The sequence below is a fragment of the Gossypium arboreum genome, chromosome 7, assembly GCF_025698485.1.
Source record: "Gossypium arboreum isolate Shixiya-1 chromosome 7, ASM2569848v2, whole genome shotgun sequence".
In the NCBI taxonomy this organism is placed as follows: Eukaryota; Viridiplantae; Streptophyta; class Magnoliopsida; order Malvales; family Malvaceae; genus Gossypium; species Gossypium arboreum.
In genome coordinates this window covers 8,890,395-8,901,247 of record NC_069076.1, presented here as the reverse complement: position 1 = coordinate 8,901,247, position 10,853 = coordinate 8,890,395, and the positions used below count along the sequence as shown (strand labels likewise).

General features: G+C 34.8%; 1 protein-coding gene across 1 annotated transcript; it reads left to right on the top strand.

Annotated features, from left to right (window-relative positions):
* Window positions 1-2,568: 2,568 nt before the first annotated feature.
* LOC108485867 (heterogeneous nuclear ribonucleoprotein 1-like) lies at window positions 2,569-5,919 on the top strand. Its single transcript, XM_017789713.2, has 4 exons — window positions 2,569-2,916; window positions 3,352-3,576; window positions 3,799-4,993; window positions 5,456-5,919. The coding sequence occupies exons 2-4, from the start codon at window positions 3,358-3,360 to the stop codon at window positions 5,467-5,469; spliced, it is 1,428 nt and encodes a 475-aa protein (XP_017645202.2). The 5' UTR covers window positions 2,569-2,916; window positions 3,352-3,357; the 3' UTR covers window positions 5,470-5,919.
* Window positions 5,920-10,853: the final 4,934 nt, after the last annotated feature.

Sequence of the window (10,853 nt, the reverse complement as noted above, 5' to 3'; positions counted from 1 at the left end):
TTAGAGTGATTGGGGTGGTGAGTATCGTTAATTCACGATGGTTTTGAATAATTTCGGAATAGTTCATCGCTTGTCATGCCCATACACATCATAACAGAACAGCGTAGCTGAGAGAAAACACAGACACGTTGTTGAGACTGGTCTCACTCTTTTGGCTCAAGTTAACCTACCTATAGATTACCGAGGGTATGCCTTCTGTACTGCCGTCCATCTTATCAATCGGCTACCTACTTAAATCTTGAAAGGGCAGTCTCCTTTTCAAGTTCTTCATAATCATGAACCTACATATGATCACTTGCGAGTTTTTGGATGCTACTGCTTTCCGTATTTCGTCTGTTTACACATCATAAATTGGATTTTCGCTCTCAGTCGTGCACGTTTTTGGGATACAACTCCCAACATAAAGAGTATTACTGCCTGACACCAGATGGTAAGGTCATTGTGTCTTGACATGTTGTTTTTGATTAACGACGATTTTTGTTCGCTTCGTCTCCTGGTGTGTCCGTCGATAATAGCCCAATAGTTTCCACATATGTTCCTCTGGTTACGACTAGTGCTCAGTATTTTGATGTTACAAGGGTGGGAACAGTCAATAATGTACCATCTCAGCCTTGCTCTACTTCTGTTCCTTCACCGTCAGGTGCTCACAACTCATCTATCCCACTAGAGACATCTCTTAGGGGTCAGTTTGAGACATCTCCTCGTCTCTTGAGTACTTCAGATAGCGGTTGTTGTTATGCTCAGGGACCTACTTCAGATCCCTCGGTTTCTCCGCCTGTTTCGACAGGTAACACTAATCATATGGTAACTAGGTCTAAGGCTGGGATCTTTAAACCCAAGGTTCTTACGGCTGAGATTCATGATTATGAACCACGTACAGTTGATGAGGCATTAGCTGATTAAGAATGGAAGTGTGCTGTTCAAGTAGAGTTTGATGCGCTCATAGCTAATTCCACCTGAAAACTTGTTCCTCTACCCCGTGGTCTGAAAGTGATAGGGTGCAAGTGGCTCTTTCGGATAAAAAAAAACCCTGATGGTACAATTGCTCGACAAGAGGCTATATTTGTGGCGAAAGGGTGCTCCCAGGTTCCTGGATGTGATTTTAAGGAGACTTTTAGCCCAGTGGTCAAACCTGCGACAATTCGAACCATATTAACGGTTGTTGTTTCTCGTGGGTGGCAACTTCATCAGGTAGATGTTAATAATGCCTTTTTAAATGGTTATCTCACTAGTGAAGCCTTCATGCAACAACCCCTATGTTATGTTCAAACCGATCCAAATGGGGAACAGTTGGTGTGTCATCTAACAAAAGCTTTGTATGGGCTGAGTCAAGCTCCACGGGCCTAGTTTACTAAGCTAAAGGAGTTTCTTGTTTCTATTGGATTTCTCACGTCCAAGTCTGATGCATCCTTGTTTGTTCGTATCACGGTTGAATCCATACTCTATGTTTTGGTTTATGTGGATGACATTATTGTTACAATGAGTGTGACTGATAGTATAAATAGTTTTGTTCAGCTGTTACATAGTGAGTTCTCCCTAAAGGACATGGGGGATCTTCACTACTTCTTGGGTATTGAAGTCACTAAATCTGCCACTGGAAGTTTACACTTATGTCAGCATAAGTACATCAAAGATCTTCTTGATAAGAGTTCCCTGACCAATGCAAAGAGTGTTCATACTCCAATGGTCAGTTCATCTACATTGTCTAAAGATGAGGGCGAGCGCTTTACTAATCCTACAGAGTATCGAAGTTTCGCGGGTGCTCCTCAGTACATTGTTCTAACTCGGTCAGATATTGCATATGCGGTGAATCGGGTGTGTCAATTTATGAATGCACCGACTTCAGTTCATTTGGTGGCTTTGAAACGAATTTTGCGATATTTATGCAGAACTATTGATTATGGATTAGTTGTTTTCCCATCCGATCAGTTGTCTCTTGTTGGCTATACTGATGCGAATTGGGGATTGGATTTTGACGATCGTCAATCTACGACAGGGTTTTGTGTCTATTTTGGTGATACACCCATATCATGGAGTTTGAAAAACAACACGTTGTGTCTCAATCAACAGCAGAAGCGGAGTATCAAAGTCTTGCTGCCACCACTAGTGATATTATGTGGATAGTTTCACTGCTCACAGAGTTACGGATTCAATCTGTTGATTCCCCACTATTTGGTGTGACAATTCTAGTGTCGTTGCCGTTGCTGCCAATCCGGTTCTCCACTCTAAGTTCAAACATGTAGAACTTGATTTGTTCTTTATACATAAAAAGGTTGTTGATGGTTCGCTTGTTGTTGGTGAGGTACCAGCTTGTGATCAAGTTGCTAACATTTTTACCAAACCATTGTCTGTCTCTTTGTTTACTCGATTTCGTTCTTCACTTCGAGTCTTACCTTTTGGGAAGATAGGAGAATGTTATAGGTAAACTGTTAGTTGTTAGTAACAGAGTTAGCAAGTTGGTTAGCAGAGTTGTTTAGCAGAGGTTAATGGAATTAGTCATTCATTAACAGGATATAAACTCTATCTACATGTGTACAAAAGACTAAGGAAAATTCAATAAACAAACAATTCAGTATTTCGGTATTATCTTTTCATTTAGCATTTCTTGTTATTCTTGCTTCGTTAGAGTAGCTTACATGGTGTAACAATAATAAACATTTATTTATTTAATAGATAATAAAAATATATATTTATATTTGGATGTTAAAAATATATAAGATTTTTATTATGAGATAGGACACGACACAATTAAGGAAAAGAAATATTATTAGGAAGGGGCAACGAAAATAAAAGAGAACCAAATTAAATTAACCTCCTCTATTCTTATTGTGCCTACTCTGAGATCTTAGTTTTTTTGCGAGATTGGGTGCTTGGGTTTCCTTTGATTTATGTGTTGTTTGTTGTATATGGATTTGGGTATTCCATATTTTTCTTAAAGTTCCAATTAATCTCACCTTTGTATATCTAAGTGATATAAGTTTTGTTATTTCTTTTACTTTTTCATTCTTAAATTCTAGCTGAAGCTAAATTCGGTGTTAGTCAGTTGATTGATCGTCCAAGGATCTGTTTGTTTCTATTTTTGAATTAGAGAGAAAAATTTTATTTTGTACCAGTTACAATTCTGTTGTTAAAATAAAAGGTCTTGAATTGTATCTATAAAAGATACAACTTTTTATCTTCTATTGATAATTTGGTTCATCAAGAATGAATATTTTTGGTATTGGTTTTTTTATTGTTCTGTTTATGTTGCTATTGCAATGAAATGTTTATCTTGCATTGGATCCATTAATTAATTTGGCCATTTTATGGATTTATACTTTGTAGTGATGGAATGGCTTTTTTGAAATGTAGAAAAAGATGTCTGAGAATGGTAAGCTATTTATTGGTGGGATATCTTGGGATACCAATGAAGAGCGTCTTAAGGAGTATTTCAGTAGTTTTGGTGAAGTGGTAGAGGCGATGATCATGAAGGATTGGACCACAGGACGTGCTCGAGGTTTCGGTTTCATTGTTTTCTCTGACCTAGCAGTTGCTGAGAAAGTCATCAAGGAGAAACATAATATTGATGGTAGAATGGTAGGTTGTTGACCTTTCAGCAAACCCTTTTAGAGTGACGTTATCTAATGTACTATTTGTTCCTTGATGCAAGTAGCTTGTGGAAGAAAGAGATGAAATTTTGATTGCTTATCAGAGTAACAGATCGATATTGTAATCGCATGAATTTGTATAATTCTCGTTTGTCTAACTAAATTTCAAAATTAGGCTAGGAGTAATGGTTTCATGCTTCCTCTTGTTCAGGTTGAGGCAAAAAAAGCAGTTCCTAGGGATGACCAGAACATTATGAGTAGAAGCACTAGTAGCATCCAAGGTTTACCTAGTCTATGCCGCATAAGAAAGATTTTTGTTGGAGGTTTAGCATCAACAGTCACAGAGAGTGACTTTAAGAAGTATTTTAATCAGTTTGGGAATGTCACAGATGTTGTAGTGATGTATGATCACAACACTCAAAGGCCTAGGGGTTTCGGATTCATTACTTATGATTCAGAAGAGGCAGTGGACAAAGTGTTGCTAAAAAGTTTCCATGAACTTAATGGTAAAATGGTCGAGGTTAAACGAGCAGTAGCTAAAGAATTATTGCCTGGCCCTTGTCGTAGTCCCCTCAGTGGATATAACTATGGTCTGAATAGCGTCAACAACTTTCTTAGTGGCTGCACTCAGGGATATACTCCAAGCAATATTCGAAGCTTTGGACTTAGGATGGATGGTAGATTTACTACAGTTCCTGGTGGTCGAAGTGGTTTTCCTCCTTTTGGTTCTGGTTATGGAATGGGCATGAACTTTGAGCCTGGGTTAAACCCAAGTTTTGGAAATAGTGCAAATTTTAGTAGTAATATGAACCATGGACGGGGATTGAATCCTTACTATATTGGTAATGTAAATAGATTTGGTAGCCCTATTGGGTATGATGGAAGTACTGAAGGTAATACTTCCTTTTTTAGCTCAGTGACTCAAAACCTTTGGGGAAATGGGGGACTCAATTATAACACAAATGCTTCTAGTTCCAATGCATATATAGGATCTGGAAGTGTTAGTATAGGAGGAAGCGCCTTTGGAAATAGTGGAATTAATTGGAGTTCTGCAATTGCCAATCAAGACGAGGGGAGTAATGTTTCTAACAATAGTGTGCATTTCGCTTATGGAACTGCTGATGACAGCTTTAGGTTAGGGATTGTAGGGTATGGGAGAAATAATGGGACCAATGTGGCGCCAACATCATCATATGCAACATCAAATTTTGGTTATGATGTAGCCTTTACAGACCTTTATGGTGGTGCTTCAGCTTATGGGGATATAACTTGGCGATCATCAACATTTAAGCGAGATGGTTCTGGTTCCTTTGGCTATGGACTTGGTAGTGCCACTTATGTTTCAGGCAAAAATTCTCCCGGCTATGTCAGTAGTCATAAAGTTAATAAGAGACAAGCAAGTAGAGGTAATACTTCTTAGCATCCTGAACTCTATGTAAACGATTTTCAACTAGAGAAATTTTATGTTGGATGTTTTTAAGAAATTTCCTCACTAGACTAAGGTTAAATTACTTGACATACTTTTTAAATATTTTCCAAGTGGAAGTTCCATGCTAGATAAACTTCTTTATTTGATTTATATACATATGTGATTCTTCTATATATAGACATATTGTTTAGATACTACTAAAATCTTTGACATGGCAACAGTGATTGTGCATTTAGAATTGGATTCCCTTTGAAGAGCAAAGTGTTCTTTTAAGAATGCTAAAAGGATCCCATGGCCTAAGGCAAGCATGGTAACAGAGCATGTGATTGCATTAATTTTGCAATGATCTGCTAGTTCACTAAGAAAAAATTCATGGACTCAGTATATATAGGCTTATTGTTATGTGCATACTTACAAGTTTTTGTTTTCTTTTGTTCAGGAATCGCTACCTAGGATATTATTTTGATTTATCATAAAAAAGTATAGCTGAAGGTAACTTGTGAAGCAAGTGATCTATGAATTCTGCACATTTCCCTCATTAATACGTTTCTGCTAAAATAAGGTTATTTAAAGCTAACTGGAGTGCTTTTATTTTTCTTTTGAAGATCAATATATTTAGAGTTAAGAGATCACAAGGGAATTTGTGCTAAGGCTTGAGCTTTTAGTTACTTTTTCGGTTCATTTTTTGGTATCTGTATGACATGTAATATCAGATTTTGGGATATAGTCAAAACAATGTATCATACATTACATGTAAGGCGGTGATGCATAAAGATATAGACTATTTTCCCCTTAGATTTTATGTTTTGTATTGGCTCTGGCATAGGTGTGGGTTCTTGTCAGGCATGCTTTTGTTTTGTTCTTCTATCATATAGAATGTGCTCGGGAGATTCTTGTCAAGAATTCTTGGTTGAGCTTCTTATTATGAACTTTCCGTGAGCTTTCATAAAACTTTTAATTGGTTATTCCCATAAACTTTTAGAACTTTTAGCAAATACTAAAATTTCTATTAAAAGGTGCTGGATATGTTGTATATATTATAGATTTTCTATATAAATAAATATGTTGTTATGTATGATATATTTGGGTAGTTATTTATTATATAAATAGATTTTGAAGTTGATGGCATGGCTCCTTCATCCTGGGTGTTGACAAGTCAATGCCAATTAACGTTTGGGGTAAACATGCCATCTCATCGATACTAAAATCTATTTATATAATATATAACAAAACCTAAATATATAACAACGTATCTATTTGTGTAACATTTTTTTATAATAACTACGGAAATATGTAACTATTACTAAAATTTTGTATATACATATACACACTATCTCAATCTCAGCGACATCTTAAGTATGCAAGTGTATGTAATTACAACAATGCTTTCAAGGTCAACTAAACTTAGCATGACACCACTTATTCCATTTTACTATAAAATTATGATTCAAATCATATTATTATGATGAAGTACGTTTTACGGTGTTATTTTTTCATTTTTATATTTCAACAATATTACTACTAATTTAATAATTTCATTAAGGTTTATTACATAAAAATAGCACACAGATCATTATTAAAACTATCAGCTTTTTAACTATTATAACCCAATTCTTTCATGTTCTCAAAACATATCTATTAACTTCATGCTATCATATATCACTAATATTACTATAAAATTAGCTACTTAGTAGATATATATCAAGAAGACAAATTATGCTAGCACAAAACGATTGTGCTACTCGTTGTCCCTATCACTTTACTCTCTCGATGTTTCAATTTCGTCTTTAGTTACGTTTATCAATTTTGATATAACAATAATATCAATTTTACATCAATAAACATATAACTTATAATTAAAACATATTTTATACTCTTTTCACTTTAGTCCCTTATAATTCTAATATTTGAAATCACTGTATCTTTCAATTCTTATGATCGAATCAAAATATGACTTCATATTTATTCTCTAGGAACTTCAAACTATCATTTTAAAACCTTGAACCCAAAAGTTCTTATACTGTACACAAAAGTCCCTAACAACATATTAATGGCGACAAGGTTTAAGCTTAAATTCAATACCATCCACTACATTTCTCACATTTAACCAACATATATCAAACTTTAGCAAATAATCATCCTTATTTCAACCTCAAACCCTATATGTTCTTTACCATAGCATCTTGAATTAAATTACACAATAGATAAAATTAATCAATGGGTTGGTTAGAGTAAGGTTCCTACACGAAAAATCTATAAAAATTTCAATGAAAGAGCTTGTTTACCACCTTGTAATGTGGTCGGCCATGGAAGGAAGTTTTAAGCTATTTTTTCTTTATCACATTCGGTTTCGGAGGAGAAGAAATGAATGAAGAAGAAAACTCTTTGTTAGGCATTTATGATTAGTGACCCAAAAACCAGGTAAGGTCCGGGTCGCCTACCCACGACCTAGATAGGCCCCACCAGACAGATACTCAAGCCTTACGGCATGAAGCTAGCAAAGGTGTTCATAAGGGAAGCTCATGGACCCAGATCACATAGGTCGGGAGGAGTTCGCAAGAGGAGCAGTTCTTTCTTTATTCTTATTTTTACATGTTTCTTATCAAGTGTTTGATAAAATGTCTGAGAATTTGAATGAGTCATTGCTAATATTATTCTTATTAGTTGATTAATTATGTGATTGCTTGATTAAGTTGTTGCCTATATTCGATTGGTTATTTTTATTCAATTATACCAAATCGCAAGATATACTAAAATTGATGACTCTAGTAAAACACTTAGGCAAATGAGATTGAAAGGAAAATTTTTCGTGTAATATTTTGGTATAGTTGTGTCGAGCTGTGAGACTGAGAGGAGTACCACGTGCCTAAGTGAGACCAAGACGAGAGCCTGTTGGAAAAATCTGGTTTGAAAACGGTTTCCTTGCACAGCGAAAAATTAAAATTTTGAAAAGCTGACCCGGTTTGTGATATTTATAGCAATAAAACCTAACCGAATTCATACATGTGTTTTTAGCTTAATGGACATTTGTTGTTTTTGACTTTCAACCAAACAATCTTATCCACTACACAAACTATTTCGAGTGTAGGCTCGAACCAATTGAATCGAAACACAAAACTAGAAAAAAATACACTCTTTTATTTGGGGTGAAAACGAAAATTCTCTCTTCTTAATAGAACTGGTACAATTGTTATTATGGAAAAATATATTTGATAGTTGAGAATAAATTCTCTCTATTTTTCGACAGAGCAATAATTTCCTAAAGTTGTGTTAATAGCTCTACTGGTGCCATATATTTATAGGAAGGGAACGTAGAACCCTTGTTGAGTTGTAATGGTTTATTTCAAATAGAAAAACAACTTCCTACTTAAAGTAGGAGTGGGTTGGATAGAGCACCCTAGTATTCCTACTAAGGTTGTCGTCCCCTTCATGTTATATGAGGGGTTTTAGGTCTCTCTCACATCAGGTCCAATTACGAGTATTTCCTAGGCCTTTTGACCCAATACTCTGTAATGTGATTCAATCTAATTCAGTTTTTAATTTCCCAAAATAAACTTTGATATTCTATATTAAACAATTTTCTCATCCCTATTTTACCTTTAGTAAAATGTTAATGATTTTACCCCTAGTAAAATTTTGATAAAATATGTTTAATATTTCATAACTCAACATGTTCACTATGACTAAATGATTTATTTTCATTTTCGGGCTTCAAACAACTAAAACACATAAACTAATTCTTCTAGTCATTTTTAAGTAATCCATATAGAATTACAAAGGGATCATTTTCATTTCGAATTTTGGAAACCTACATTCATTTCCAAATGATTCCATTTTTCCATTTTGAAAAAGAGCATTATCATTCCTGAATGTTTTCCATTTCTTGTTACCAATTCATTCTGTTCATTTTTATTCAAACTCGTAATTCATTTTCAGTTTCAACGAGCTAGCGGAGGGACCAATTGGACATATGTGATTAGTGCCCAAATGATTTATAATTAAGTTCTGGATTTTCTCCTATTAATTATAAACTCATTTAGTCATGAAGTCATTCCATTATAGTATCGTGACTGAACTCTCCCTAACAACATACCGCTATGAAAGAAACTACTCAGTGCTCATCTAATGACCTTGTCATAAGTGTGTTACCCTCATAAGATATCCTTGATCTCTTTGGGATAATATTAATTCTCTCAATATTATCCTATTTTATCTCATGTTAACTGTTACATCTTCCTTCATAAAAAGTCAATATTGTAACACCCTTAACCCGTCTCCGTCATCAGATTAGGGTTATAGGGTATTACAAAACATTAGAAACAATTAACCACAAACGAAAACAATTATTTAATTTAATTTCTAGCATTAATTTAAATATTTCATTCATAGTATAAAATGCAATTACGGGCCTTAAACCAAGCCTATGGGGCCTTGAAAATAGTTTGAGAACATTCAGGGACAATTTTAAAACAAAATAGAAAATTTTGGAAAAAGTGTAAAATTTTGAAAATAGGGGTCACACGGGTGTGTGACCATGTCATGTGACATAGTCCAAGCCATGTGGATTGAAAACATGGTCGTGTGGCCAACTTTGTTCAATTTGAAGTATGGGACACACAGTCGTGTCTCAGCCTGTGTGTCCGCTCATGTTGGTATTTGCTAGAGGGTTATACGGCCATGTCGCAGACTGTGTGCCAGATTGTGTATGCATTCGAAGTTTGGTCACACGACCATGTTGCCAGGCCGTGTGACTTGCTGAGACCATGTAGTTCATCATCTACCTAAAAAAGTAAATGACACACGATATTGTGGCGTGGCCATGTGTGGCACACGGCCATGTGACAGCCCGTGTCCAGGTCATGTGCTTTACAAATTACCCCTAATACAAGCCAAATCAAACCTAATTGCTTGGGCACCAAACCAAACCAATTCAAAATACTTTCACATGATTAAAAAACATTCAAGGACATCAAAAAATGCCAAAAATTAATCAACCTAGGTGCCTAACCAATGTGCCCTCATTGACACCACAATTTATAAGCCAAAATGAACCAAATCAAACACTTATCAAGCACCAAACTCATTGGTATTTAAATTATCATAAGCAAATAGTTACATAGCTAATTTTCTACTCAACCATACTATTTATGTCTCTTTTCAAGAATCCATAATTCCAAATCAAATTATCACCTTAAATATATATACTTAGAACTACTCAAACATTCCATTTCATTCTATACACATTTAAACAACTTATATATTCATCATCACAAACATTTAGTAAAAGACCTAAAGTATTTACAAATAATTCACTAGATCAAGGTACCAAACATATAAAAATAACCATAAAATATTACCAAATTAAGTATCAAATACAAACAAGATGGATAATGACGACCAAAAGTCCTAATACATGCCATTCATAACCAACTTCCAAAATAACTCAAAACATATACCAAATAAGAGATGGATAGTGTGTATGCTCTGACTCAATCTACTAGGCTTCACGAAACCTACAAGAAAAACACGATACGTAAGCACAATGTGCTTAGTAAGTTCAAATACATATAATCATAACTTAATTAATAAATTTACTTTACATAAAACATACATGATCCTAAATCTCACTTATGTATTCAAAAATTCTTATTCACATAACAAACCTTAGAACATTAACACAATAGTCATCCAATTGATATCCTTTTCAAACTTTCCATTGTTTCGAGGATGCCATGGTATCTTTCAACCAAGGTCTTACACAATCCCGAAATGATGCCATAGTATCTTTCAACCATTGTCTTTTCCTTTTATAGTATGTCACGATATCTTTCAATCAT

What these genes read in the sequence shown, in the direction of transcription:
- LOC108485867 (XM_017789713.2), top strand. Translation starts at nt 3,358, where the DNA reads ATGTCTGAGAATGGTAAGCTATTTATTGGTGGGATATCTTGGGATACC. An exon ending in ATAATATTGATGGTAGAATG is followed by an intron (nt 3,577 to 3,798) that starts GTAGGTTGTTGA and finishes CCTCTTGTTCAG; the next exon opens with GTTGAGGCAAAAAAAGCAGT.